General features: G+C 37.3%; 1 protein-coding gene across 1 annotated transcript in view; it reads left to right on the forward strand.

Moving 5' to 3' along the window:
* Positions 1-582: 582 nt before the first annotated feature.
* The window catches only part of MMP16 (matrix metallopeptidase 16), a 285,399-nt gene continuing 258,310 nt past the window's right edge, over positions 583-27,671 (forward strand). Inside the window, exon 1 of the mRNA XM_030794891.1 lies at positions 583-995. Coding sequence (XP_030650751.1) covers positions 864-995 — 132 coding nt within the window. The 5' untranslated portion in view covers positions 583-863. The remainder of the gene's footprint in view (positions 996-27,671) is intronic.

Consider the following 27,671-nt stretch of genomic DNA (forward strand, 5'->3'; position numbering starts at 1 on the left):
GGGAGGGGCGCACTCGTTTTTAGATGCGAGGTGGCGGGGTGGGCGAGAAGAAAGAATGGAGCCGCCCAAGTTCCTGGGTGCCTGCCTCGGGAATGCGGGATGGGAGATACTGTCGAAGAGCTGTGCTCAAACCAGGGCCCTTGTCGCGGGTGGATACCTCCGGTGCGCCCTACCGTAGTGGGGAATCCTTTCTGAGCCGTCTCCTTTAAGAAGCGCGCGTGCGTGTGTGTCGGGCTGTGTGTATGCTCATGTGTGTGTGTGTGTGTCGCGGTGTGTGTCTCTGTGTATGTGTGTGTGAGTGTGCGTGCGCGCGCGCGCGCGCCAAGGGCCCCGAGAGCCAGGCAGACCCCGGGAAGGAGGAGTTATGTAGATTACGGATGAACATTCTGGAGGGGAGCGAGGAGAGGAGGGAAGGAGAAGCAGAGGCGAGAGAGTGAGGAGCGGCGGAGGCCCTTCCCGCAGGAGCTGGGGGCGGCGGCGGCGGAGGAGGAGGAGGAGTAGGCGGTGGAGGAGGAGGACGCACGGGCTGGAGGCGGCGGCGGCGGCGGCGGCGGCTGCTGCTGCTGCGGCTGCGACTAGGCGCTTTGAGCCGGAACCGCCGGTGAACTTGGGCGCCACGTTCCCGGTGACTGACCCCGGAGGATGGTGAACAGGAACTACTGCTGACCCTGTCTTCGCCGCTGCCTCTCGGGTGCTGCCGAGCGCGGGGCCCCTGTCTCCTCCCCTTGCCCGGCTGTGGGTGAACCTGCAGGCTCCTTACCCACCCGGAGGACTTTTTTTTGAAAGGAAACGAGGGAGGGAGGGAGAGGGAGAGAGGGAGAAAACGAAGGGGAGCTCGTCCATCCATTGAAGCACAGTTCACTATGATCTTACTCACATTCAGCACTGGAAGACGGTTGGATTTCGTGCATCATTCGGGGGTGTTTTTCTTGCAAACCTTGCTTTGGATTTTATATGCTACAGTCTGCGGAACGGAGCAGTATTTCAATGTGGAGGTAAGAGTGCGAGGGCTTTCTTCCTCCCCCCTTGCCTGGGCTGCTCCCTGAAACATTTCCTTCACTCCTGGGATCCTTGTAGCTCAGAGCAGCATGGGTCCCAGCACATTGTTTCCCTTCTAGCTGCCAAGACGCTGGTTCAGTTTAAGGGTGTCTTAGGTGACGGATGCGTGTGAGACCCAGAATCCGTTATCCCCGGCAGCACAAAGCACGATGCTGCGCGCTCAAAGACACAATTGTAGCCGGTCCATGCTTTTCACCCAGGGAAGAGAAGTCCTACATATAGCAACCGTGTAGCTAAATAAGGCAGCTTGAGTTTATGATGGCTAAACAGCTCGGGGAAGACAGAATTAATTCCCTGGCATCATGTGCTGCCTAGGTATTGTTCCTGAAATCTTTCTCCCAGTGTTTGGTGCCTAACAAAGAAGGTTAAAAATCAAAGAATCTGGAGGAGAGCGTGGGAACACTAGATGTGTTTAATAACACTACTTTGTGATAAAACACTTGAGAGTCTTTTTTTTGTGTGTCATTTAGACATAACTTAATACACTGTAACTAGATCTGGCTACACAGAGGTCATGAAATCCGTCTCTTTTTAAGTGTCTTCTTTCCCCCTCCCCCGCCAATTGAAAATAAACGTGGCCCCATGTAATAGTTTTGAGGTGTGTTTTTAATTTGATTTCACACTCTCGTGGCAAAACGGGGAGGTTTTAGACTGTCATTTGCTTTACTTTGATAGCTTTGGGAACAGACGGCACAAAGCAAAAGGGAACTTAAGGATAGGGACTTGTCAGACCTCTGCCAAAGTACTCTTCCTGTCATCAAGTCAGCACTGAAGCCAGTAATGTGCAATAAATCAATGAAAGCGTGTATACACCTGGGCTGTAACACAACTTTATCACATATACGGTGGGATACAAAGCCAGTAAGAGGGTCTTAGTAACATTTACTTCTTTTGATTAGATCTGTTGTCCTCTGATCTCTCAAACGAATTATGAACAATTCTTTAAGGAATAATGTGATTTTTTTCTTATATTGTTGATATTATGAAGCTTATTGTCATTTTGTTGGGAGTGTGTGTTTACACAATAGCAAGACCTGTTGCACAGTATTTGAACATGCTTCATGTAACCCATTGATATACAGAGTGTGCGTAATAAATGCCATGTGTAAAGGCATATTCTGAATATAACTGTGTTTATAGAAACTGTTCTTAGGACTTCATGTAATAAGTGATGGTTATTACAAAAAAAGTATTTGAAAAAGTAAGAGCTATTATCAAGAGTTAAAGACCTTCACAGATATTAAGTATGAATAAATTACACAAAAAAACCCAATTTGAAAACTAAAAAGGTTTAACCCTTTGAAAAATACTACTTTATTTTTCTAGATAAAAAGAGAAAGGGGCTTGAAAGTCCAGACTTTTTTTATTGCAAATTTGAACTTTTGGAATTACGTGCCACAGACGGATTTTTGTACCTAACATTTAAATCAAGAGATAATTTAATGTTGAAATGAAGGATTAGTTCATAGGCTGGAGGAATTAAAGTGGCAAGCTGTTATTTATAATGTTATAAACAGAAGGGCCTATTGCTTCAGATTGGTGGTGATGGTGGTGAGGTGGAGTGTGTGGGAGGTGGTAAAAGTAAGTGCAAGGTTGTGTCTTTCTGACTAAGGGGAAGGGAAGGACAGCCTGGATTGATGGTTACCTGCTTTAGGAAAGTATTAGATTTGCTTTCAGAGGTTAGGATAACCTGAGTTTTGATGATTATGAGATTTTTTGTGAGACTAAACATAAAAGATTGTATTTCTTTATATTGGAATCTCTCAGTAACTTCAGATATTGTTATGCAAAAAAAGTTATGATTGTACTAAAAAATTTATTTAATTTTGGATTCCAGTGACCCCTTCTCTTTCTTCATTAAGATGTGTGGGGGAAAATGGTTTATGGAGAAAATAGTTATTTTCCCATTTTTAGAGTATTTATTCTATTCATATTTATCACACAGATTTAAGCGTGACAGATAAGTCATGTGCCATCTCAGACCTTTAAAACCTTGCATAATAAATTGGGAAGTTTTTAATGGTGTAGAGCAGATTATATGCTATAGTTTATGTTATCCTCAAATAGTATTTTTAAGCTCTTGAGCTCATTTTGGTTGGATTTATAAGTTTCTTTATGTGTAATGATACCCCAATTTTTTTTTAGATTGTAAGAGTAGCTGCTAGTGAAATGAAAATATTGTCAAGAACACAGAATGACAGGATGTTTTCTGACATAAATTTCTGCCTGATTCGCTTCTATTTGATTTTTTTTTTGATAGGAAACACTAATGGGAAGAATGGTCCATCACTTCCTCTCCAGAAGAGGCACTTACATTGTGTTTCTCATTTTGGTTGCAAAATATACACACTGGGAATGTTTTATTTGATTGATTCTCAAGGATAGCCTTAAAATAAACAGTAATGATATCAGTCATGCATGAAGCTCATATGATCATAAAATTTTTTTTCAGTAAGCGCAGAAAGTTATAGTTGGAACAAAGCTTCAGAGGGATGCTTTTTATGCTGACAACTAAGATTACATTGCTTTATTCATCACTAAACTTAACAATTTGTGGTCCCCCCATTCTTTTTTATCTCTGTAATTTAAGGTTTAAGACTGTATAATTTTCCCAGGGAAGTGGGGGATTTGAAGAGGGCGGTTGGCTAGAGGTATTCATGTTAACTCTTTCCTGTCTGATTTTTAAGGGCATAAATATTTAGAGTTGTCAATTATCGAAGTGAGAGATATTTTTAATACGGTGATGAAATCCTGTTACAGAAAGAGAGTGCATTTGGTTTTGCTTGGTTAGCTTGTTTTTTAAGAAGCAAAAAGGAACATGTCTTACAGCTAAGAAAGGGTCAGACACTACCAGGAGTAGTACTATGGAAGAGATTCAATACATTGCTCTACTTTCATTTCAAGTGGAACACTTTTAATGTTAAGTTTTCAGTGTATACTCACTTAGGTAAAGATATCCGTATATCATTGGATCCCTTTTTTAAGAGTTGGTCTTTCGTATGTGATAATTAGCATGATGCAAGGGAACATTGCTAATATTAACTAAAAGTCAAAAACTGTTGTCATTGGACAGCAGTCTGAATCAGAGGTGTTCATTGGTCAGAAGCAGCTAAATTATTAATAATTATTATTTAATGTCTACTGTCTTAAAAATCATTTTGTTCCTAAAATAGCTATCTCATATAGGGATTTTCATGATCCTGTGGCTTTTTTTTTTTTTTTTGGTATGCTGTGAGCATTTTTGTTATGAAATTTGAGACAGAACATAGTTCATGATAGTAATACCTCTCATATCGTCAACTCTGAATAGTTTGTCAAATATTACTTATGTGAACAGCATGTTCCTTATCGATTTCTAAACAATAGCATACATTTCCAGGGAGGAAAAAATTTTCAAGCTGATTTAGTGGTAAAGCAAAAACATATAAAACTCTAAATGATGCATATATCAAAGCATAAAATGATTACTCCTTTGTGACAAAAAAAGTCTTGATAAGGCAAAAATTGATTTTGTTGTTCCTAATTAAAGAAAGCAGAGATATTTTAGATTTCAAAGGGGTCTTTTATGACAAATATGAATTGAGTATAACTGTTTCCTAAATTTTTCTTGCAATATATTTACTTAACTGATTTAAGATTTATTCAAACCTTTGTCAGGTTTGCCTGCATGTACCTAAAAAGTCAGAGTTTGCATTGGGTACTTTTGTATTGCATATAAATTTGGTAATAATTGATCATGAGACATTTCAGAGATAAAAATTATATTTTATAGAATTTTACATTCTTACATTGGGACACTGTTTTGCTTTTCTCTTCTTCTTTGCTTGCTTAAAAAATCAAGATGCATTATTTCATTTGGACATGGAAGAATGGTGGTACCATGCCTTCTTCAGTAAAGGTTGTCTCCTGAATATAGCCTATAATTCTCCACTGTAGCAGTTTCTAACTGGTCAACAACAGGGGCTGTATGACTGATTCATCAAGATTTTTATGTACCGCAAGATTGCAGGTTTAACAAAACGTCTCAAATATGCTGGCTGTTTAGGGTGCTCATAAGGGCCCAAAGCTATGACAAGGAGAACAAGAGGCTCAATTGTTTTAAGGTTCTCTAGCTTCTCCTACATGTTCCACCTTGACTATGCCTCTCTCTGTTCAGAGTTGCCTGGGCCGGGTCACTCAGGTCTATGGTTATTCATGAAACCATTACATGACATGATCATAGCTCACTACAGCCTCAACCTCCTGGGCTCAAGCAATCCTCCCACCTTAGCCTCCTGAGTAGCTGGCACTACAGGCACATACCACCATACCCAGCTTTTTTTTTCTTTTTTTTTTAATTTTCAGTGAGACAAGATCTCACTGTGTTGTCCAGGTGGTCTCAGACTCCTGAGCTCAAGTGATTCTCCCTCCTTGGCCTCCCAAAGTGCTGGGATTACAGACATGAGCCACCACATCTAGCCACATGTCATTATTATTAATAGAAAATAAAGGTCGATAAGGACGTAATTGGAACCATAGCATCTAATGACATAAACATCTATCACCTTAGGACATATCAACTGGTATAGGAAGATTTTATTTAAACACCTTTCCATTTATTAAAAATATAATGTACTGAAAATCAACCAAGCTAACGTCAGTACATTTTCTTCCCGTAGGTTTTTCTTAGACAGTTTAGTTCAAGAATGTGATTTTCACATTTTGTCTTGTCATCTGTTACTATCATAGAATATCAAGTTCAGCTCACACCTTCTTTTACAACTTTAGGTTCGCTGAAATCTGTTCATCATTTCTAATGCCATAGAAAATAAATAGGCCTTTATAATTCAGTAGGCCTTTTTATTTTAACTGGATCAAACCCCAAGTGCTTCCTTTTCACAATGTGGGTAGGATTCAATAAGAAACTTAGGCCAGCTCTGTTATACCTCAAAGTCTGAACAACAACAAAAAAGTTTTTCAAAAATTATGTATAGAGAGGGATAAGAATGGACTGAAAAAGAAATTAAAGTGTTTTCTACAGTAATAAAAAATAGTGAAAAACATATCGTGTCCATATAACATTGGGAATGGCAAGATAGCTAGCAATGTAGTGTGATTGAGCACTGGGGGAGAAGTTGAAGGAGGTGGGCTTTAACTCAGGTTATTTCGCTAACCTGGCTTTGAACTTGGACATGAAATTTATTTGATATCTCATCTGCAAAAATGAGATGTGAACTAAACTGTCACTAAGGCCATTTCCAAATTTGAAATTTTATAGTAGTAAGCCTGGAAGCTTTAGTTTATATAGCCAAAGGGGATGGGAAATGCCATATTGACCCTGTAAATTTGTTAACAACTGAATCGCAAAGGTAGATAGTTCGGATTTTTTTCTGAAATAAATGTCATGAGGAAATACAGAATGTGTAACTTAAATCTAACATGTGTTATCATCTGTAGTTCCATAGGATGTTCCATTTTGGAAATCATCCTAGCCTTCTGCTGAGTAGTAAATACATTGGCAGCAAATGATACGTAATTTTAAAATCCAGTTTTGGCCAAGGTAGCAACCTTAAAAATTAATTTAAAAAGTGTAATTTAGTGCCATTTTGAAAAACAAATATCATCTACAAGTGGTAATTCAATCATAAAAAGGCAAGTTGGAATAAGTTCAAAATCTAAGTTTTAACAGTTTTTGGGAGGGAGTGTCTCAAAATTTAAATCTGTCTGTCTGTATATGTATACAAATATACACATATTTTGTAGTGAAATTAAGTGCTTATACTGTATTCTCCATTTGCCCATTGTGGGAAATAATTTGGGCATGTGTTCTTTGAGGATTTTTTTGTTCTTCACCACATATTTGATTTTGAATATGAAAAATCAGATTGCATTTGTTTTATAAAATATGTAGTTTATGTGAACAATAAAAAATTCCATACTAAAAGGACAAAATACTAAGTAATGGTATATGGGACATTCACATTTTCTTTTGCCTTATTTTTCTTTTACTTGGGGAAGTTATTTATAGATTGTGAGGTTCTTCATGAAACCATATTTGATTGTTGTTTCCTGTCATTTAGCACTCTGAATTGATATTTTTTGCTTGGTGTTTCACCACAACTGTTTGGCATGGTGCATCCTTAGGTTTGGATAGTGGCATAGCTTGATGAGCCACATGACAGAAGCTGAGCCAAGAGAGTAAGTGTAGCCCCTAACCTTTGATTAAATGTGACCTCTTGGTGTAGTATATAAAAAGAGGCTAGAGGGAGCTATTGAGCTGTTTAAAGACTCCAGTGGCTTGGAAGAACTTGGTTTAAAATCGAGGACAGATACTAGGTGCAATCAGATGTTGCAAAATGAATCATAGCCAATTGTAGATTTTGGAGAAATCAATGAACGCAGTTCACGATTTAAGATGTCACCTGGTTTACTGAGGGCCACTTGGCACCAGTGATTACATATTTGATGAACTAAGAAGGAAATTAGCACTTCTCTAGGGAAAAATGTTCTGGGCATGGCAGTATAACAAAGAATATTATAATGCAAGAATGCTTTACATTCCTCTTATTTTTAGGTGTGTAATAGGTCAAAAACTATACATTGTAGTGACTAGGTGTTTTTGGTGTTCCTGTTTTAACTAAAATGACTAATGAAATAATTGTGGTTTTATAGATTAGAGGTGGAATATATTTAATTTGATAATGCTTTTTAGATTATGTGTAGCAAAAATCCAATTTTAAAAGCTCATGAGACTAAAGTGATTTTAATTTCTGATGTTTACCATGAGTCCTTATTGAATAAATACTTTTCAATGAAAGCAGAGTTTAAAATACAGTTTTTACCTATTCTTCCTTTTAAAAATATGTAAAAAATGATCCACAAAAGTGTGAAACAGTGTGGTTTCTTTAAATAGGAGCTTAAGAAATGTTTTTAGTTGTGCAGATTATTATTTGACCTCTGGTAGAGGTTGGGGGAGAACAAAGGCACTTGCTAATGTATTAGGGCACACCAGCATTTAATTAAAATATTACAAGCTTCTCATAAGCATCACTAAGTTTTTTATAAGTTTTTTAATCTACAAGTTTTTAATCTACAAGTTTTTAAGTGACATATGGATTATTGAAGTAAGTCATGAACCCTGAGAACAGATAAATGTTCTCAAGGGAGATAGTCCTTAGAGTGATGTATTCAAATGACCAAAGAAAACCAAATAAACTACTCACTGAAATGGAATCTTACAGTATTTGTTTTAGCCACGTTTAAGTTAAGGAGGAATAAACTGCCATTTTTTAGAGTAAGCTGGATACTTTTATAAACTTCATTTCATGTCCCCAAATTGCTTGCACCTGATGTGATGTCAATGGAATGTAGGCATCTGCCTGTGCATGCGGCTGATGCAGTCAGACCCCGAATGATGTCAGTGCAGGCATTTTTCCGTGGGAACTTTTCACAGTTGAATTCCTACCATGTGTTAGTAATTTCTCATTGTTTATAATAATTAGAAATTTGTTTTTATTTTAGGTTCTAATGTCTGTGCATTCATTCCTTCTTTACTCTCACCAATTGCAGTTCCTTTTCTCATGCTCTACTGGCTTCATCTAGTTGGCATCTTAGGAACTTCATATTTTACTTACATTGTGGGACCCTAGGCTTAGAAGTTGGGAAAAATTATGAAAAGTCCATTTTTACCCTTCCCCTCTGTCATCGTTAATAAAGTAAAATAGTTTCAAATAGCTTAGAGAAACGAATGTATACTCAATGGTTTATATAAAATCGAGAACAAACATAGAAAAGTCAAGAGCACTACTAAGATATGATTAAAATCCTTGTCGGAGGTTTGGGTATTCCTTGTATTACAACAGTGCTACTCATATAACTCATTGTTTTGCCTATGTATGATGGACTGAGTGAAGTTGTTTGCTCCACGGGTGACTCAAGCAAATTGCTTAAGTAGCCTTTGCCTTGTTTGTGCCATTTATGTAATGGATATGTGATCTTTATTGCCTGTCTGTAGCATGGATTTTATAAAAACAGCATCCACACGCAGCCAAGGAGTCTCCTTTGTAAGTAGGAATAACATGGTGTCTCAGTCCCTGAATTCTCGCTGATGACTGGGAGCATAGAAACACCTACATTCTGCCATTACATTCTGATTAAACAAAGGTCCAAATAACCCACAACATGGAAATACCATTTGAACACTGAATCTTAATTATAATAAAAAACAATGTTAATTAACATTAGTTAAACACATGCTATATGCCTAATGAGTGTTCTAAATGTTTCATATAGAAACACATTTAATTCTTATTATAATCTTGTGAGTTGGTGTGACTATTTCTGTAACACTAGTGATGGATCTGCAACACAGAGGTTAAAGAACTTGCCAAGGTTACATTGCTATGAAGTGCTGAAGTGGAATAGCCTAAAATCAAAGCAGGCAGGCTGACTGTCATACCCAGGCTTCCAAACAAATAAATACAGGTGAGAGTTAACTTCCAGGTTCCCAGTATGGATGATTTGATCCAGTTCCATTACAAACATCGTTTGTATTCCAAACTAAAATGATGTAACTAATATGTATAGTGGAAAAATATTAACCCATCCTGAGTAGTCTTATCTGGAGTAAAAACTGAATAGGGAATTGTTGATTTGATTGGTTGATTTAAGATTGATTATGTGCTACTCAGTATAGTTTTATAGTTATCTAAATCATTAGATAATTGGTAATCCATGTATGGCATAATCTTAAATACATACAATATTAAATTGTATTTTATTTGTCAACTATTTGTTATATTTCAGTTTATCATTAAATCTGATTTTCAAAGTATTCAGGAAGATTTGGTTACATTCTAAGATTAAAAGAATTGAACAATACAGAAAATGTAATGAAAAACCTTTGTCAGAGACAGGTGTTCCAATGCCCTGCAGGGGAGGAGTGTGTGTGTCCATAGCTACTTACTGGCATGTTTTATGAATTCTGGCATTTGTTATTTTTATGTATTGCATCTATTGAGTAGAAGCTAAAAGGAAATGTATTATTTTATTGTTTTAAAATATTTATTTACTTTAATATAAAGCGACATTTTTCAGAGATAGATCAGTCCAGCGATGGATCAGGTGTCTCAAATGTTATTGAGTTCCTCCTCACTCTTTGAGAATAGGCCTATTGGCTGTTTTTTTGCCTTTATTGTGGAGAGAATAGAAACTCCAATATGGTGGTTGACCAATAGATGTAAAAAACATCTTCAGGCCCTGAGATTGTTCTTGTATGTAGCTTGCAGCACTCACATAATTTGTTTATTAACCTATCAAAGAAGGACTATTTCTAAACCAACTTACAAAGGTAAAAATCTAGCTGATTTTTACAAAATTTAAATATTCCTTTGGCTACTTTCTCACTTCCTCTGAAGGAAGTAAAAACATACCTTAGAAATATTGCTGGTTTGGTTTTCTCACTGCAATAAAGAGAAATTCACAAAGAAGTGAGTGACATGAATTTCTTGGTTTCCCAGTGCATATAAAAGTTATATTTACACTGTACTGTATTCTATTAAGTGTGAAATAGCATTATACATAAAAAAGCATGTACATACCTTAATTAAAAATACTTAATTGTTAAAGGACCATTCAGCCTTTGGCAGTCCTCTTTTTGTGGCTGGAGGGTGTTGCCTTGATGCTGCTGACTGCTGACTGATCATGGTAATGGCCCTGGAGATGAGGGTGGCTGTGGCAGCTTCTTAAAACAACAGTGAAGTTTGCCACATTGATTGACTATTCCTTTCATGAAAGATTTCTCTTAGCATGCAATACTGTTTGATAGTATTTTTACCCACAGTAGAACTTTTTTCAAAATTAAAGTCAATCCTGACAAACCCTGCCACTGCTTTATCAACTACGTTTATGTAATATTCTAAATCCTCTGTTTTCATTGCAACAGTGTTCATAGCTTCTTCACCAGGAGTAGATGTCATCTCTAGAAACCACTTTCTTTGCTCATCTGTAAGAAGCCTCCTCATTCATTAAAGTTTTATAATGAGATTGCAGCAATTCAGTCAGATCTTTAGGTTCCACTTCTAATTCCCTCAGAGTCATTGATAGAGATTGGAATAAACTTTTTCCAAACTCCTGTTAATGTTATTTTTACCTCCCCCCATGAATCATGAGGATGCTTAGTGGCATCTAGAATGGTGAATCTTTTACAGAAGGTTTTAAAGTTACTTTGCTTAGATCTATCAGAGGAATCACTATCTATGGCAGCTATAGCCTTACAAAATGTATGTCTTATATAATGAGACTTGAGACTTGAAATTACTCTTTGATCCATGGGCTGCAAAATGGGTGTTATGTTAGCAGACATGAAGAAAACAGTAATCTCCTTATACATCTCCATCAGAGCTCTGGGTGACCAGGTATGTTGTCAGTGAGCCATAATATTTTGAAAGGAATCTCTTTTTCCTGAGCAGTAAGTCTCAGTGGGCTTCAAACATTCAGTAAACCATGCTGTAAAAAGATATGCTGTCATCCAAGCTTTGTTGTTCTATTGATAGAGCAGGGTAGATTTAGCATGATTCTTAAGGGCCATAGAATTTTTAGGGTGGTAAATGAGCACTAGCTTCAACTTAAAGTTGCCAGCTGCATTACTTCCTATCAAGAAAGTCAGTCTGTCCTTTGAAGCTCTGATGCCAGGCACTGATTTTCCTCTCTAGCTATGAAAGTCCTAGATGGCCTCTTCTTCCAATATAAGGCTGTTTTGTCTATATTGATAATCTGTTGTTTAGGGTACCCACCTACATCGATTATTTTAGCTAGACCTTCTGGATAACTTGCTGCAGTTTCTTCATCAGCACTGCTACTTCATCTTGCACTTTTAGGTTACATAGATGGCTTCTTTCTTAAACCTCATGAGCCAACCACTTCCAGCTTTCAACTTTTCTTCTGCAGCTTCCTCACCTCTCTCAGCCTCCAGAGAATTGAAGAGTGAGGGCCTTGCTCTGGATTAGGCTTTGGCTTAAGGGAATGTTGTGGCTGGTTTGGTCTATTCAAACCACTCAAACTTGTTCTGTAACAGTAATAAGGCTATTTCACTTATCATTTGTGTGTTCACTGGAGTATCACTTTTAATTTCTTTCAGAAACTTTTCCCTTGCATTTACAACTTGGCTAACTGTTCAGTGCAGGAGGCCTAGCGTTTGGCCTATCTTGACTTTCAACATGCTTTCCTCACTAAGCTTAATCATTTTTAGCTTTTAATATAAAGTGAGAAATGTACGACTCTTCCTTTCACTTAAACATTTATAGGCCGTTGTAGAATTGTTAACTGGCCTAATTTCAATATTGTTGTGTTTAAAGGAATAGGGAAGCCCAAAGAGAGGGAAAGAGATGGGGGAATGGCCAGTGAGTGGAGCAGTCAGAACACACACACATTTAGTTACTAAGTTTGGCTTCTTAAATGGGTAGCATTTGTGGCACTCTGAAACAATTACAATACTAATATCAGAGATTAGTGATCACATAGAGTGAGGTTTGGGAATCTGTATTTTTAAATCCTAGAACCCTAGGTGAGTTTTTGGGTCTCTGTTTTAGTGCATATCTCACGGTATGTTCTTCAGAAGCTAATGCTACAAGATATTTTTCAGAAACATTCCATAGTCAAATAAATTTGGTAAGTGTTAAAAAACGAAAAAGAACACTAATCACAGATCACCATAACAGATATAATCTAATGACAAAGGCTGAAATATTGTGAGAATTACCAAAATGTGACACAGAGACGTGAAGTGAGCCTATGCTGTGGGAAAAAATGGCACTGACAGACTTGTTTGATGGAGGGTTGTCACAAACCTTCATTTTGTAAAAAATACATTAATGTGAAGTGCAATAAGGTAAAATGCAATAAACGGGAGTATGCCTATCCCGTCCCAAAAAATGGACAAAATGTTTGAACAACAATACTCAAGTCACTGGACTTTGGGTAATAAAGGAGTTATCCCTGACAGATGGGAAACAAATGCAGTAAACCTTAGAATTATCTCAACTTGCTGCCTTGACGGCGTTTCCAGCCATAGCACCAGGAAGGTGGAACTCAGGTTGAGCTGGACAAACTCTGAGTTAAGGAATGGAGCTGGGTGTATAAGGAGACCAATGTGGTTCACATTCAGAATACTGGAGAGAAGAGGACTGCAAAGAGCAAAAACACCAGAGATCTGCCCAGGGTTCCCCTTGAGTATGCAGCTGAGAACTGATCTGTGTCTTCCTATGAAGTAGCTACTGGTTGCCAAGAAAAGAATCAACCAAAACAGCTAGAGGGAATCATGCCCAGTGTTCATGAAGGCCTGGCAATAGTGCCAGCTCCCTTCAGCCAGACTGGATAACCTCATACTTCTTAGGGCAAAGGGGAGAGTGCTCAGAAGTGTCTTGCCTCAGTTATGAAAAATAATTAGCTCTGGACTAAACACTGCTTTGGTTCAGCTTAACAATACTTAAAAGGAAGACTGGAAAGAATCACACTGTTCTGTGACTTAACTGACTTCACAGCAAAGCTCAGTAATATTTATTGGAATACAGAAATACCCAGCACCCAACAGGGTAAAATTGATAATGTCTAGCATATAATAAAAAATTGTCAGGCATACAATGAAGCAGAAAAACACTAATTAGGAGAAAATTCTATATATTTAAATTGATTCAAAAAGAGCACAGGTGTTATAATTAGCAGATAAAAATATTAAAATATTTGTTATGACTATATTCTTTATGTCCAAAAGTTGACATATGGAAGATATATTGAAATTGAACTGTAGAGATAAAAACTACAATACATGAGATTAAAAATAAACTTGAAATTAACAGCAGATTACACATTAGTGAAGAAAAAAATAAACTTTAGGTTGCAGAAATACAAGTAATTCCCAGAAACACAAAAGGAAAATTTAACGATGAACAGAATATCAGTGAGATATGGGACAGCTGTGCGTTACCTAATATACATATGATATGGTTTGGCTGTGTCACCATCCAAATCTTATCTTGAATTTTCACGTGGTATGGGAGGAACACAGTAGAAGGTAATTAAATCATGGGGACGGGTCTTTCCTATGCTGGTCTCATGATAGTGAATAACTCTCATGAGATCTGATGGTTCTATAAGGGGGAGCTTCTCTGCACAAGCTCTCTCTTTGCCTACTGCCATCTATGTAAGATGTGACTTGCTCCTCCTTGCCTTCCACCATGATGGTGAGGCCTCACCAGCCATGTGGAACTGTAAGTCAATTAAACCTCTTAATTTTGTAAATTGCCCTGTCTTGGGTATGTCTTTATCAGCAGATAAATACAGTGAGAACAGGTTAATACAACATGTATACATGTAATTTAAGTCTCTTAAGCAGGGAGAGGTAGAAAGAATAATGCTTTTCTTAATTTGGTGGAAAATACATAAACTCAGAGATCCAAGAAGCTTGATGAATCCCAAGCACAAAGAAAAAAGAAGAAAACTACAGTAAGGCACAGCATAATCAAATTGCTCAAATGAGTGATAAAGAGAAAAATCATAAAAGCAGAGAAAAATAGACACCTTTCATATAGAGGAGCAAATAATTGCAGATTGCTTGTCAGAAATAATACAAGGAAAAGATAGCGGAGAAACATCCTGAAAATACAGAAAGGAAAAAAACTGCTCAACCTAGGATTCCGTACATATTGAAAATATATTTCAAATACTTAGGCAAAATAAAGAATTTTTCAGAGACACAAAAGCTGAAAGAAAGATTTATCTCCAGCACAGCAACACTGCATGAAATGTTAAAAGCTGCCCCCCAAAACTGGAGACAGCACAGATGTCCAACATCAGTACACATACAAAACTCTGATACATCCATATAATGGAATACTACTTAGCAATAAAAAGGAATGCACTATTGATACATTGTAAAATAGGAAAGAATGCCAAAACAATTAGGCTGAGTGAACAAAGCCAGTTAAAAAGAGCACATACTGTGTGATTTATTTTAAATAAAATTATAAAAAAATGGACATTTATCTTTTTTTTGTTTGTTTTTGTTTTGTTTTTTTGTTTTTTTAGACAGAGATTTGCCCTTTGTTGCCCAGGCTGGAGTGCAGTGGCTCAATCTTGGCTCAGGCTCACTGCAACCTCTGCCTCCCAGGTTCAAGCAATTCTCCTGCCTCAGCTTCCCAAGTAGCTGGGATTACAGGCATGCACCACCACACCTTTCTAATTTTGTATTCTTAGTAGAGACGGGTTTTCGCCGTGTTGGTCAGGCTGGTGTCAAGCTCCTGACCTCAGGTGATCCGCCCGCCTCGGCCTCCCAAAGTGCTGGGATTACAAACATGAGCCACTGTGCCTGGCCCAAATAGACACTAATCTTTAGCAACAGAAAGCAGATCCATGATTGCCTAGGGACTGAGGGAGGAGGGCAGGGGGTCTGGGAGGGAAGGATTATAGAGTCCAGAGAAGACTTTTGCTGGTAATGGATGTGTTAATTTTCCTGACTGTGGTGGTAGTTTTCTGTGTATGTCAAAACTTATCAAATTGTACACTTAAAATATGTGCTGCTTATTGTATACCAATCATACCTCAATAGAGCTGTTAAAAATTGCATATTGAATATATAATCCAGTTCTTAGTAACCAACCTAATAATGGTAACTGCTGGTAGTTACATGTATGCTGTAGCCTAAATTAAGATGGAAAAGAATAGGTTGCAGTCTTCTTTATGACACTATTCTGTAGAAATAAAATGTCTAACTATAAAAGATTGGGTGATCAAGGCTTAGCTTTGGGCCATGTCTGACTCTGGAATCTGTCTTTGGATTCCTATGGCTTAAAGTACCCATATGAAGAGAACTGCCAGTTTTTATCTCCAGTTGGCATCTCTCTTCTCAGCTCTAGCCTGTATTCCCATCGTCTGCTTATCCATCTTACTGTGTACAATGACAGATGTTCTGATCTGCCCTGTCTCAGTGTTTCCTCTGACACTACTTCCCACCACTGTGCTGGTATCACCTACCACACGGGTGTTCAAGTTAAGAGTAGGCACCAAATCCCCAGTTTTCTGCCCCTTACTCTCTACTTCTAATCAATTGCCTCATTTCCTCTAATGTATATCTTAAGCCTTTTTATTTCTGATGTCTATTTTGGGTTGCAACCCTATTTTAAATCTTCATTATCTCTGGTCTTGACACGTTATATTATTTATAACATGGCATGCAAGACCTCTCATTATCAGCCTCACCCCTTTCTCTAGCCCTATAGCTGAGAGTTCATCTTCTGCTCACTGTGATCTAGTGCAGTGGTCCTCACATTAAAGATGCCTGTCCACTCCTAAACATTAATGAAAACCCAAAATCTTCTATTATGGTTTATATCCATCTATATTTATGGTATTAGATAAATCTGAGAGAATTTTAAAATACTTATTTAGAAATTCATTAAAAATGACGTGTCATAAATAACATTTTTATGAAAAAATAATTTTACAAAACAAAATAGTGAGAAAGGTGACATTGTTTTAGATCTTTCCAGATACTTTAAATATCTGGCTTAACAAAAAATAGCTAGATTCTCGTATCTCCTTATGCATTCACACTTCTGATGTTATAAATCACAAAGGCTCTGGTAAACTCAACTGTCAAATGCAAGTGAATGAGGGTAAAAAGGCAAATAACATTTTATTAAAATTGTTTGATTCCTGAAAGTTTTAGGAAACTCAGAGGTTCCTGGATCAAACTTTGGTAATCTCGGCTCTAGCAGGTATGCTGTTCCCCTTTTACCTCCTGGATATATCAAGATCCACCATAGAGTCTTTATCAAAATGCTTAATTCCTTCATTTCTTCCCCATCCTAATATACATTTTTTTGGTGTCGAGAATAAACATTAGTGAGCCGTCTCTAAATCTCCATCTTGACCCCCACCAGGTAATCCCCCCATTATGCATTTATAATAACTTATTTTTAAAGTATCCAATATAATTATAATCACAGAGTATTTTATTAATATCTTACTTCAAAGGCAGATAGTGGCATCTGTATGCAAGACTAAGGAACCTTAAAATTACTGTTGAAAATTATTAAATACCTTATTAATTGATAAAACTTAACTCATGGACACAAAAAAGCCCAACATCCGCCTCCTTCTTTTCCTTGTGCCTTTGGGTTTTGGTCTTCCTGTGTCTAGAAATATGTAGGCCAAATTTATACTTGCTAGTAGAAAAATTTAAGGGGACAGAAATAACTTTTTTTCTCTCTTCTTGCCTGGGGGCATATGAGCGAATTCAGTACATTAGAACAAATTGAATGCCTGTACGAATAATCCATTGTACAAGGTGTTTGTATGATAGATTCACAGCTGTCTCTCACAGTAAATTATAACTTTGTGTTGAGCCAGAGTGTATCCGTCTGCGTCATTAGTGTGTTCCATGAGCCAGACACCACCATGCAAGTAGAGTGCTCATTAGATATGCACTGAAAAATGAGTGGATTACATCATCCCTATTCATGGGTTTTAGTTTCTAATGTAACTGGTATTTTCTGATCCATTTCAATACTTGTCCTTTTTCTTAACTCATGTAGCCCATAGTGGATGACAGTATGGTGCCTTTACCTTACATTTACTTCAATTACTTTATTAGAAATATTTAACTTCAAATAATCAAGAGTCATATTTATCTTAGTTATTAATGGTCAACTGGTGAGCAACTTAGACTTTGAGATTTTAAAAAATCATCTCCATCATATGACAGTATTTTTGGTATAAAGAGCGCTTTCTATCTTCATTCACCAATAGAATGTTTATATAAATGCCTTTTGCCTTGGCATTAAAAATATTCTAAAATTAGTCTTTTTTTTTTCCAGTGGTGTGTATTAGAATACCATAGGGAAAATACCAAAGGAAAATAACTTTGTTCTAGTTCAGTGACTTCAGTCGTAATTACTATTATTGAACAGCAACTTTACCAAATGCTTTTTAGAAAAGAGCAAAAACAGTTTTACTTGTATTTCACTGGAGGTCTTAACTGATTTCCATCCCTCTTTGAGCTACATGGATGAGGAAAAAGGTGCATACACTGTCAGTCACTGTGTCCATTAGCATGTAAAACTTGAAGACTGAATAATCACATAATAATTTGAATTTCCTGTAAGTAACTTGCATTAAAATTAGATCATAGTGTTTTAACAGGCACAATAATGAAGGCCCATAAAGAGTTGACTCAATAAATGTTAAATATATGATGGATTTGCTTTTGCTATATTGGTGATAGGCAGGATAAAAACAGAGAATACAAGACCTTCTTTAGTCTTTCATTGATACATGTGCTGTCTATCTGAATTACATCTTAGGAAAAGTAGAGGAAGTGTAGTCTTAGAATATTAAACAGTCCGTTTTTCACTTTTGTGTTTAACAGGAAAAATGAGGCTTTTATTATAGGATCATATTAGAAGTAACGAAACACATGGAGCCTTTTCTTTGAGGACAGCCGTCTGCCCAAGAGTTGCAGGTTTCAGTCATTTTTTTTAAAGAAAGATTTTCTTTTTGTTACTTAATTTCCAGAAATTTTCTAGACACACACACAATTCCCCCATCCATCCTGCCACCCTCCCTCTTTACAGACTTTCCTCCCTTCCCTGCCTTCCTTCCCATAAAAATGCATTATATATAATGTTCTGTATATTTTTAACATAACAATATACTTTGGAGATTTTTTTCTACCAATGTATGTAGAACAACTTCATACTTGTATGATATTAATAACTTGTAACTTGTAATTTATTTAACCATAGCCGATTGCTGGACAAAGAGGTTATTTTAAAAGTTGTTTCTGTAATTAAAAAATAATGCAGTGTACTTATCTAAGTACATGTGAGTTAATTAGTTTATGTAACGAAATTTCTGGAGGTGGAATTACTGTGTTAAGGGCTATATTTATTTATAATTGTAGTAGATTCTGCTAGATTGTCACTCAACAATGCTTGAGCACACACTTGTTCCACACACACTTGCCAGTGCTTTTAAGTTTTTCCTAATCTGCTGGGTAAAATATTAACTTTTTTTGCAAGTGTAAATTCATAGCCGTATTGGGAATTTTTATATGTTTTAAACTATTTGCATTTTTTAAGTTATGAAGACTTCCTTTTTCTGCCAACTTGTTTTGTCTTCTCTTTTTATTGATTATACGAGCTCTCTATATATTAAAATTGGCCCCATTCTGTCATAAAATGAATTTGTTGATGTTTTGATTTTGTTAATGTTTTTTAAGATTAGTCATTTTGTGTTATAACTTTTAGTTTTGTATGATATTTCAAATCTGCAGCATTTCAAAACTTTCAAAGAAACCACCTTCTTTTTTCTTTTTATCTACACGAATCTTTGATATACATAAAATACTTTTAGTGTAGGTAAGGAAACTGGAATCTAACCCCTTTTTCCTAAAATTACTGAACAGGTGCTTCAACACTATATATTGAGTAGTACATCTTTCCCTCACTCTTGCTCAGGTTTCATTGAGAACTAACTACTATAGAATGTAATGGCTTAAGACAATTGCCATTGATCTATGGAACCATGGGTGGCTTTGGGCACCTCTTGCTTTATATAGCTTGTCTGGGGCAGTTCTACTGCATGTATCTGACATGATCCTGGAACCACTGACAAAATAGAACATGTTCCCTTGGTAATGGCAAAAGCATTATAGAACAAGCATTCACATGTGATGCCTCCTAAGTCTTAGCCTCATAATTAACACAAGGTCCCTTTGAACACATTGATTTGCCTAATGCAAGTTTGCTGCATGGCAAGGTCTAAAGTCAAGGAGCTTGGATATACACTGTGTCTCTGATGTGGCCATGGCAAGGATATAGATACCGGGTGAAGTGAAGAATTGTGGCCAGTAATGCATTTATGATGTTTTCCATGCTTTAAATGCTGCCTTTATTATATACTAATTTTGACACATACTTCAGTCTATTTCTGAATACAGTTCTGTCCATAGATTTATTTAAACATTTCTGGGAAAACTATTTTGAAGTTTCTGCTTCTTCTGTTCAGTAGTGTTTTGCAGCTTTCTGAGATATGGAGTTATTGCATTTTTCTTATGTTGCAGTTTGGAATGGGATCTTCTGATATATTTACCAAGCGACTTTCATCTATTTATAAATTTTTGTATATTTTCATATAATCATGTGAAAGATAATCAAAAGGTTTTATGTATTCTTTCCATAGATTATCTTGAGTAGTCTGATACATGGCTATATCATTCACACTTAATTTTGCCTCCTTTTCTGTTGTTTGTTCTCTTATTAATTCTAGATAATTGTAGTGTCTAGTTGTTCCAGAGCAGTATTACGTAATTATTGTGATACTAGGCATAATGTCCTTTGTTCTGACTAAGGGAAATGGAGACTCATTTGTTTTCAATTGTCAATTATGAACCTAAAAAAGAATTAAGATACTAGTTACTTTATTTAGGATAATTCATTCTAGAATCTTTATATATTGCTATTAAATTAACATTGATGGTGAGGATGTAGCATGACCAGCCTGACAAGAATTGAAATTTGGTATTGTCTGTTTTTCTGTTTAACATTCTCTATTTCCTTCTTAATTTTTAATGGATTGGTTGCTTCCTCCTATCACAATGATAGGAGGACAAATTTGTTTTCAAATAAAACAAGAAAAGGATAGTTAAATTTTTGATGGAATATGAGCATTTTATTCAAGACTTTCATTCAAGACTCTTCATTTCATGCTACAAAAAGCCAATTTGAACTACCTTAAGCAACATAAAAAGTTTATTGGAAATTGCTAATGTAGTTCAGAGATTGTTGGGTGGAGTGCACCAGGCAAGTATGGGGCAGTTGCAGATATCTTAAACGTGAGACCTTGATTTGGTTCTCTGCTTGCCTGTTGGCATGTGGGAATGCTAGCAATTTTTGCACATTGATTTTATATTCTGAGACTTTGCTGAAGTTGCTTATTAGCTTAAGATGCTTTTGGGTTGAGACAATGGGGTTTTCTAGATATAGGATCCTGCCATCTGCAAACAAAGATAGTTTGACTTCCTCTCTTCCTATTTGAATACCTTTATTCCTTTCTCTTGCCTGATTGCCCTGGCCAGAACTTCTAATACTGTGTTGAATAGGAGTGGTAAGAGGGTATCCATGTCTTGTGCCAATTTTCAAAGGGAATGTTTCCAGCTCTTGCCCATTTAGTATGATACTGGCTGTGGGTTTGAAATATATGGCTCTTATTATTTTACAGTACATTTCTTCAATACCTAGTTCATTGAGAGTTTTTAACATGAAGGGATTTTGAATTTTATTGAAGGTCTTTTCTGCATCTACTGAGATAACCATGTGGATTTTGTATTTGGTTGTGTTTAGGTAATGAATCACATTTACTGATTTGCGTATGTTGAACCAACCTTGCATCCCAGGGATGAAGCCAACTTGGTTGTAGTGCATACGCTTTTTATGTGCTGCTGGATTCAGCTTGCCAATACTTTACTGAGGATTTTTACATCCATGTTCATCAAGGATATTGGCCTGAAGTTTTCTTTGTGGTATCTCTGCCTAGTTTTGGTATCAGGATGATGTTGGTGTCATAAAATGAGCTAGGAAAGTGTCTCTCCTTTTCAATTTTTTGGAATAGTTTCAGCAGAAATGGTACCAGTTCTTCTTTGTATCTCCAATAGAATCCAGCTGTGAATCTATCTGGTGCTGGGCTTTTTGTTGTTGGTAGGCTATTTATTACGGCCTCAGTTTCAGAACTCACTATTGGTCTTTCAGGAGTGCAGTTTCTTCATGGTTCAGTCTTGGGAGTGTGTATGCATCCAGGAATTTATCCACTTCTAGATTTTAGTTTATATGCATAAAGGTGTTTATAGTATTCTCTCATGGTTGTTTGTATTTCTGTGGTGTCAATGGTGACATCCCCCTTATCATTTCTAATTGTGTTTATTCGATTCTTCTCTCTTTTCTTTTTTATTAGTCTACCTAGTAGTCTTATTTTATTATTTTTTTCAAAAAAAAAAAAACACCTCCTGGGTTCATTGATTTTTCAAGGGGCTTTTCGTGTCTCTTGCCTTTAGTTCAGCTCTAGTCTTGATTATATTTTGTCTTCTGCTAGCTTTGGGTTTTGTTTGCTCTGGTTCTCTAGTTCTTTTAGTTGAGATGTTAGGAGGTTAACTGGAGATCTTTCTAGCTTTTTGATGTGGGCATTTAGTGCTATAAATTTCCCACTTAACACTGCTTTAGCTGTGTCCCAGAGATTCTGGTACATTGTCTCCTCGTTCTCTTTAGTCTCAAAGAACTTCTTGATTTCTCCCTTAATTTCATTATTTAACCCAAAGTCATTCAGGATCAGGTTATTCAATTTCCATGTAATTGTCTGGTTTTGAGTGAACTTCTTAATCTTGAGTTCTAATTTGATTGCACTGTGGTCTGACAGACTGTTGTGACTTCATTTCTTTTGCATTTGCTGAAGAGTGTTTTACTTCTGATTATAGGATCAATTTTAAAATAAGTGCCATGTGGCAATGAGAAGAATATGTATTCTGTTGTTTTGGGGTGGAGAGTTCTGTAGATATCTATGAGGTCCACTTGATCCAGAGTTGAGTTCAGGTCCCAAATATCTTTGTTAATTCCCTGTCTTGATGATCTGATATTGTCAGTGGGGTATTAATATCTCCCACTATTACTGTGTGGGGATTTAAGTCTCTTTGTAGGTCCCTAAACACTTGGTTTATGAACCTGAGTGCTCCTGTATTGGGTGCATAAATATTTAGGATAGTTAGCTCTTCTTTTTGAATTGAACCATTTACCATCATGTAATGCTCTTCTTTGTATTTTTTGATCTTCATTGGTTTAAAGTCTGTTTTGTCAGAATCTAAGATTGCAACCCCTGCTTTTTTCTGTTTTCCATTTGCTTGGTAAATTTTCCTTCATCCGTTTATTTCAAGCCTATGTGTCTTGCACTTTACATGGGTCTGTTGAATACAGCATGCCAGTGGCTCTTGGCTCTTTATCCAGCTTTTCATTCTGTGTTTTTTAACTGGGGGCATGTAGCCCATTTACATTTAAGGTTAGTATTGTTATGTGTGAATTTGATCCTGTCATTATGATGGTAGCTGGTTATTTTGCAGACTTGTTTATGTAGTTGCTTCATATACTGTTCTATATACTTTAGGGTGTTTTTTAAGTGTCTGGTAATGGCTTTTCCTTTTCATATTTAGTGCTTCCTTCAGGAGCTCTTGTAAGGCAGGCCTCATGGTGACGAATTCCCTCAGCATTTGCTTGTCTGAAAAGAATCTTATTGCTCCTTTGCTTATGAAGCTTAGTTTGGCTGGATATGAAATTCTGGGTTGGAAATTCTTTTAAGAATGTTGAATATTGGCCCCCAATCTCTTCTGCCTTGTAGGGTTTCCACTAAGAGGTCTGCTGTTAGTCTGATGGGCCTTCCCTTTGTAGGTGGCTGGGCCTTTCTCTCTGGCAGCCCTTAACATTTTTTCTTCCATTTCAACCATGGAGAATCTGATGATTATGTGTCTTGGGGTTGATCTTGTTTTAGAGTATCTTACTGGGGTTCTCTGCAGTTCCTGAATTTGAATGTTGGACTGTCTTGCTAGGTTGAGGAAGTTCTCCTGGATGATATCCTGAAGTATGATTTTCAACTTGGTTCAGTTCTCTGCCTCTCTTTTATGTATACCAGTCAGTCGAAGGTTCAGTCTCTTTACATAATCCTATATTTCTCAGAGGTTTTGTTTACTCTTTTTCATTCTTTTTTCTGTCTTCTTGTCTGCCTATCTTATTTTGAGAGATAGCCATCAAGCTCTGAGATCCTCTCCCCACTTGGTGTATTCTGCTGTTGATACTTGTGATTGCATTGTGAAGTTCTCATGTTGTGTTTGTCAGCTCCATCAGGTCAATTATGTTCCTCTCTAAACTGGCTATTCTGGCTATCAGCTTCTGTATTGTTTTTATCATGATTCTTAGTTTCTTTTCATTGGGTTACAACATGCCTCTTCAGCTCAGTGAAGTTCTTAATACCTACTTTCTGAAGCCTGCTTCCATCAATTTAGCCATCTCAGCCTCAGCCCAGTTCTGCGCCTTTGCTGGAGTCATTTGGAGAAGAAGCACTCTGGGCTTTTTGAATTTTCAGTATTTTCGTGTTGATTCTTTCTCATCTTTGTGGGCTTATCTACCTTGGATCTTTGAGGTTCCTGATCTTTGAATGGGGTTTTCTGTGAGGGTTTTTTGTTGATATTGTTGTTCTCTGTTTTTAATGGTCAGGCTACTTTTCTGTAGTGCTGCTGCAGTTTGCTGGGGGTCTGCTCCAGACCCTAGTTGCCTCAGTTTTTCCTGTACCTGGAGGTAATCACCAGTGAAGGCTGTGAAACAGCAAAGATGGGAGCTTGCTCCTTCTTCTGAAGGCTCTGTCCCAGGGGGTACTGTCCTATTGCCAGCTAAACTGCACCTGTAGGTGGTGTCTGGAGACCCCTGTTGGGAGGTCATGCCCAGTCAGGAGGAACAGGATCAGGGACCCACTTAAGCAGTCTGGCTGCTTTGGTGGCACGGCTGTGCTGCATTGTGGGGGACCCCTCTTCTTCTGGACAGGCTGGACTCTCCAGAGCTGGCAGGCTGGAACAGCTGTGTAGACCAAACCACAGAGATGGCGGCCATCCCTCTCCCTGGGAACTTGGTCCTTCTCAGGCAGACCCCAACCTGTCATCGCTGGCTTGAGAGAATTCCAAGCCAGTGGGTCTTAATTTGTGAGGTGCTATGGAAGTGAGGCCCTTAAAACGATGCTGCCTGGCTCACTGGATTCAGCCCCGCTCCCAGGTGTATGTAGCTTTGTATCTCCCTCCTTGCCAGGAATCCCAGGACCAGAGTATGCAAAACTCCTGGATCTCTGTGTGTGCCTGAGCAGCTGCTCTGCTGTGACTCCGCATAGCTCTGTGTATCAGACCCAAGGCCCTGGTGGCGTAGGCTCACAAAGGGATCTCCTGATCCACTGGTTACAAAGAATCTGTGGGAGAAGTGTGGTTGCCCGAGTGTGATCGTACAATCACTCACCGCTTCTCTTGGCTGGGGTGGGAGTTCCTTTGGATCCATGCCACTCCTGGCTAGGCTGTTGCCCCTCCCTGCTTTTCTTCATTCTCTGTGGGTCGAACTATTTGCCTAGTCAGTCCCAGTGCGAGAACCTGGTTATTTCAGTTGAAGGTGCTGAATTCATCCCTTGCTTTCATTCCTCTCTGTGAGTGTTACAGACTGCAGCTGCTTTTAATCGGCCATCTTGGACCCTCTATTATTATCCTATTCTCTTTCTCCTTTTACTGTCTTTAACTGTTTCCCCTTCCACTTCTGCATTTCCAATTTTCCCCTACACACATATGCATACTTATTTTCCTACTTTTTTCTTCCCCTTCTTTTCTCTGTCATTTTCCCTTCGTGTCTCTGGAAAATTACGATTAAAGTGTGATTTAGGGTTGTTACTTATTTGGAGACACTTGTCCTGAGTGCAAGAGTGAAATGTCAGTGGAGAAGGAGTACAACAGGGACTTTATTTTGTGCACGGATAATATAACAAGGGACGGAAATTAGACTAAATGAGGCAGTGTTCTGCACTAGTGTGGCTGAGAAAAACAAACAGCTGAGAGGCATAAGGTTGGCCTTAAGCAATAATTTTGGGGTTTCTATGCCACGTTTTTCCTCAAGAGGTGAGAAATATTTTCTCCCCCCTCTGGCAACTTCTTCCACTGATTTTATTTGATGATGTGACAGCAAAGTGCTGAAAATGTTGCTCTTTGCCCTCCTAATTATTTTCCATGCTAGGATCTTAACTATAATGTAGATCTGTTATTTTTTAAATAGGGCATCTGGGAACCTGGTTGTGGGTATGACTTTGTTACGAGCTTCATAGAAGGTTAATGTCAGAAAGCAGAATAGAAAATGGGACTTTCCAGTGTTCTTGCGAAGGTTTCTGAGCAAGTGAGCTGGAGTGAACAAAAAGCAGGCATTCTGGCGTCATACTAATGGTCAGATTTCAGAAAGTATCACTGTGATATGTGACTGATAAATGTTATTTTATTATGTGGATTATCTCTCACTGTTGATAAAAATAACCTTGTGAAACAGTAAAAAGTTTTCGCCATTTGAATGTTGAGGTATGATATTCATTAGTGTATTTCCTGAAGACCAGTTTTAATGGGGCAAAAGTGAATATTAGGATATTACCAAATATCTGCTAAATTCAAACTTCAACAAATTCAGTTTTTAAAAAAATACATTTTCTTCCTCAATAGCAAAGATGTTTATGTAGTAGCTATGATTCAGTCATCTCAGTTCTAGGCACTATTAAATAAGAGCATCTTTGTTTAAATTTATCTGTAAAGTTACAATTAAACACATTTCTAACTATATACACATAATGTCATATTCCTGCATATATCTGTATTTTCTTAAAGAGAAAATATAGAGTATAGCGTACGTATTCATGCATACATTGAAAGAGAGCTTTCGGTGATAAATCAGCTTCTTACATGTCTTGAGATGTTCATCTTATTTTTAAGCTTTGTGGCAAATAAGTCACAGAGATATTAAAAGAAAATAGCTATTTTCCTGCTTCCAGGAAGGAGTGAAGAAGAGGATCAGACAGTAAACTTCAGGGGTTCTTCTGTTTTAGGTTCTATGTGTAAGATTTACTGCAGTTATAAAATGGAGAGAGGCAGAAAAAGAGGAAATGAGAAGGAGGTATATTGAGGGAACAAGAGAAGTCTGAGAAAGGACTTTCTTTCCCCCCTGGCATGTTATCACTGGAAGACTTAGCATTGCTATGAAGAATATTTGTACTGTATTCTAGAATTATTAGAGCCTTATGAGAGAGAATTCTCATTTTTCATTGAGCTAGGTTTAAAGTAAAGGATGATACTTTTTTGTGCAAGATAAATGATTAATAAATTTTAAGGTATTAATAAGGCAAAAATAAAGATTTAAATGATACCTGCTCTTACATTAATCTTTCACCTTCCTGTGTCTCCCTGCCTCTAAACATATGCATAGAAAATTGTAAACTTTGTCTTCCTGTTCTTGTTTTTTCCATTTTCCATCTACCATTGCTTTGAGGTTATTTTTGTCCTTCTGACTGATGGCATTTCATTAGCTGGTGAAAGAGTTACTCTTACTTCAGGCTGTTAAAAAAAAAAAAGGCCTTTCCTGTATCATGGAGGCTTCTGTACTTTCCGATTCTCTCTCTTTCAGACAGTGAGAACTTGGGGACTTCCATTCAGCAGTATCCCCTTGTCTTCGTGGGATAAGTTCCCTAGTAGATGCCTGAAACCAGCAATAGTACCAAACCCTACGTATATATTTTTTTCCGTACATACATACCTGTGGTAAAGTTTAATTTATAAAATATGCACAATGAAAGATTAACAACAATAACTGATAATAAAATAGAACAACTAAGTAAAATAAGGGTTTCTTGAATGCAAGCACTGTTATCTCACAACGGGTGATCTGATAACAGAGAGAGGTACTAAGTGACTCATGAGCAGGTTGTGCCGATAGCATGAATACATTGGATTCACGTCCAGGGCTGATGGAGTGGGATGGCATGAGATT

The sequence above is a fragment of the Nomascus leucogenys genome, chromosome 16 (genome assembly GCF_006542625.1).
Source record: "Nomascus leucogenys isolate Asia chromosome 16, Asia_NLE_v1, whole genome shotgun sequence".
Classification (NCBI taxonomy): domain Eukaryota; kingdom Metazoa; phylum Chordata; class Mammalia; order Primates; family Hylobatidae; genus Nomascus; species Nomascus leucogenys.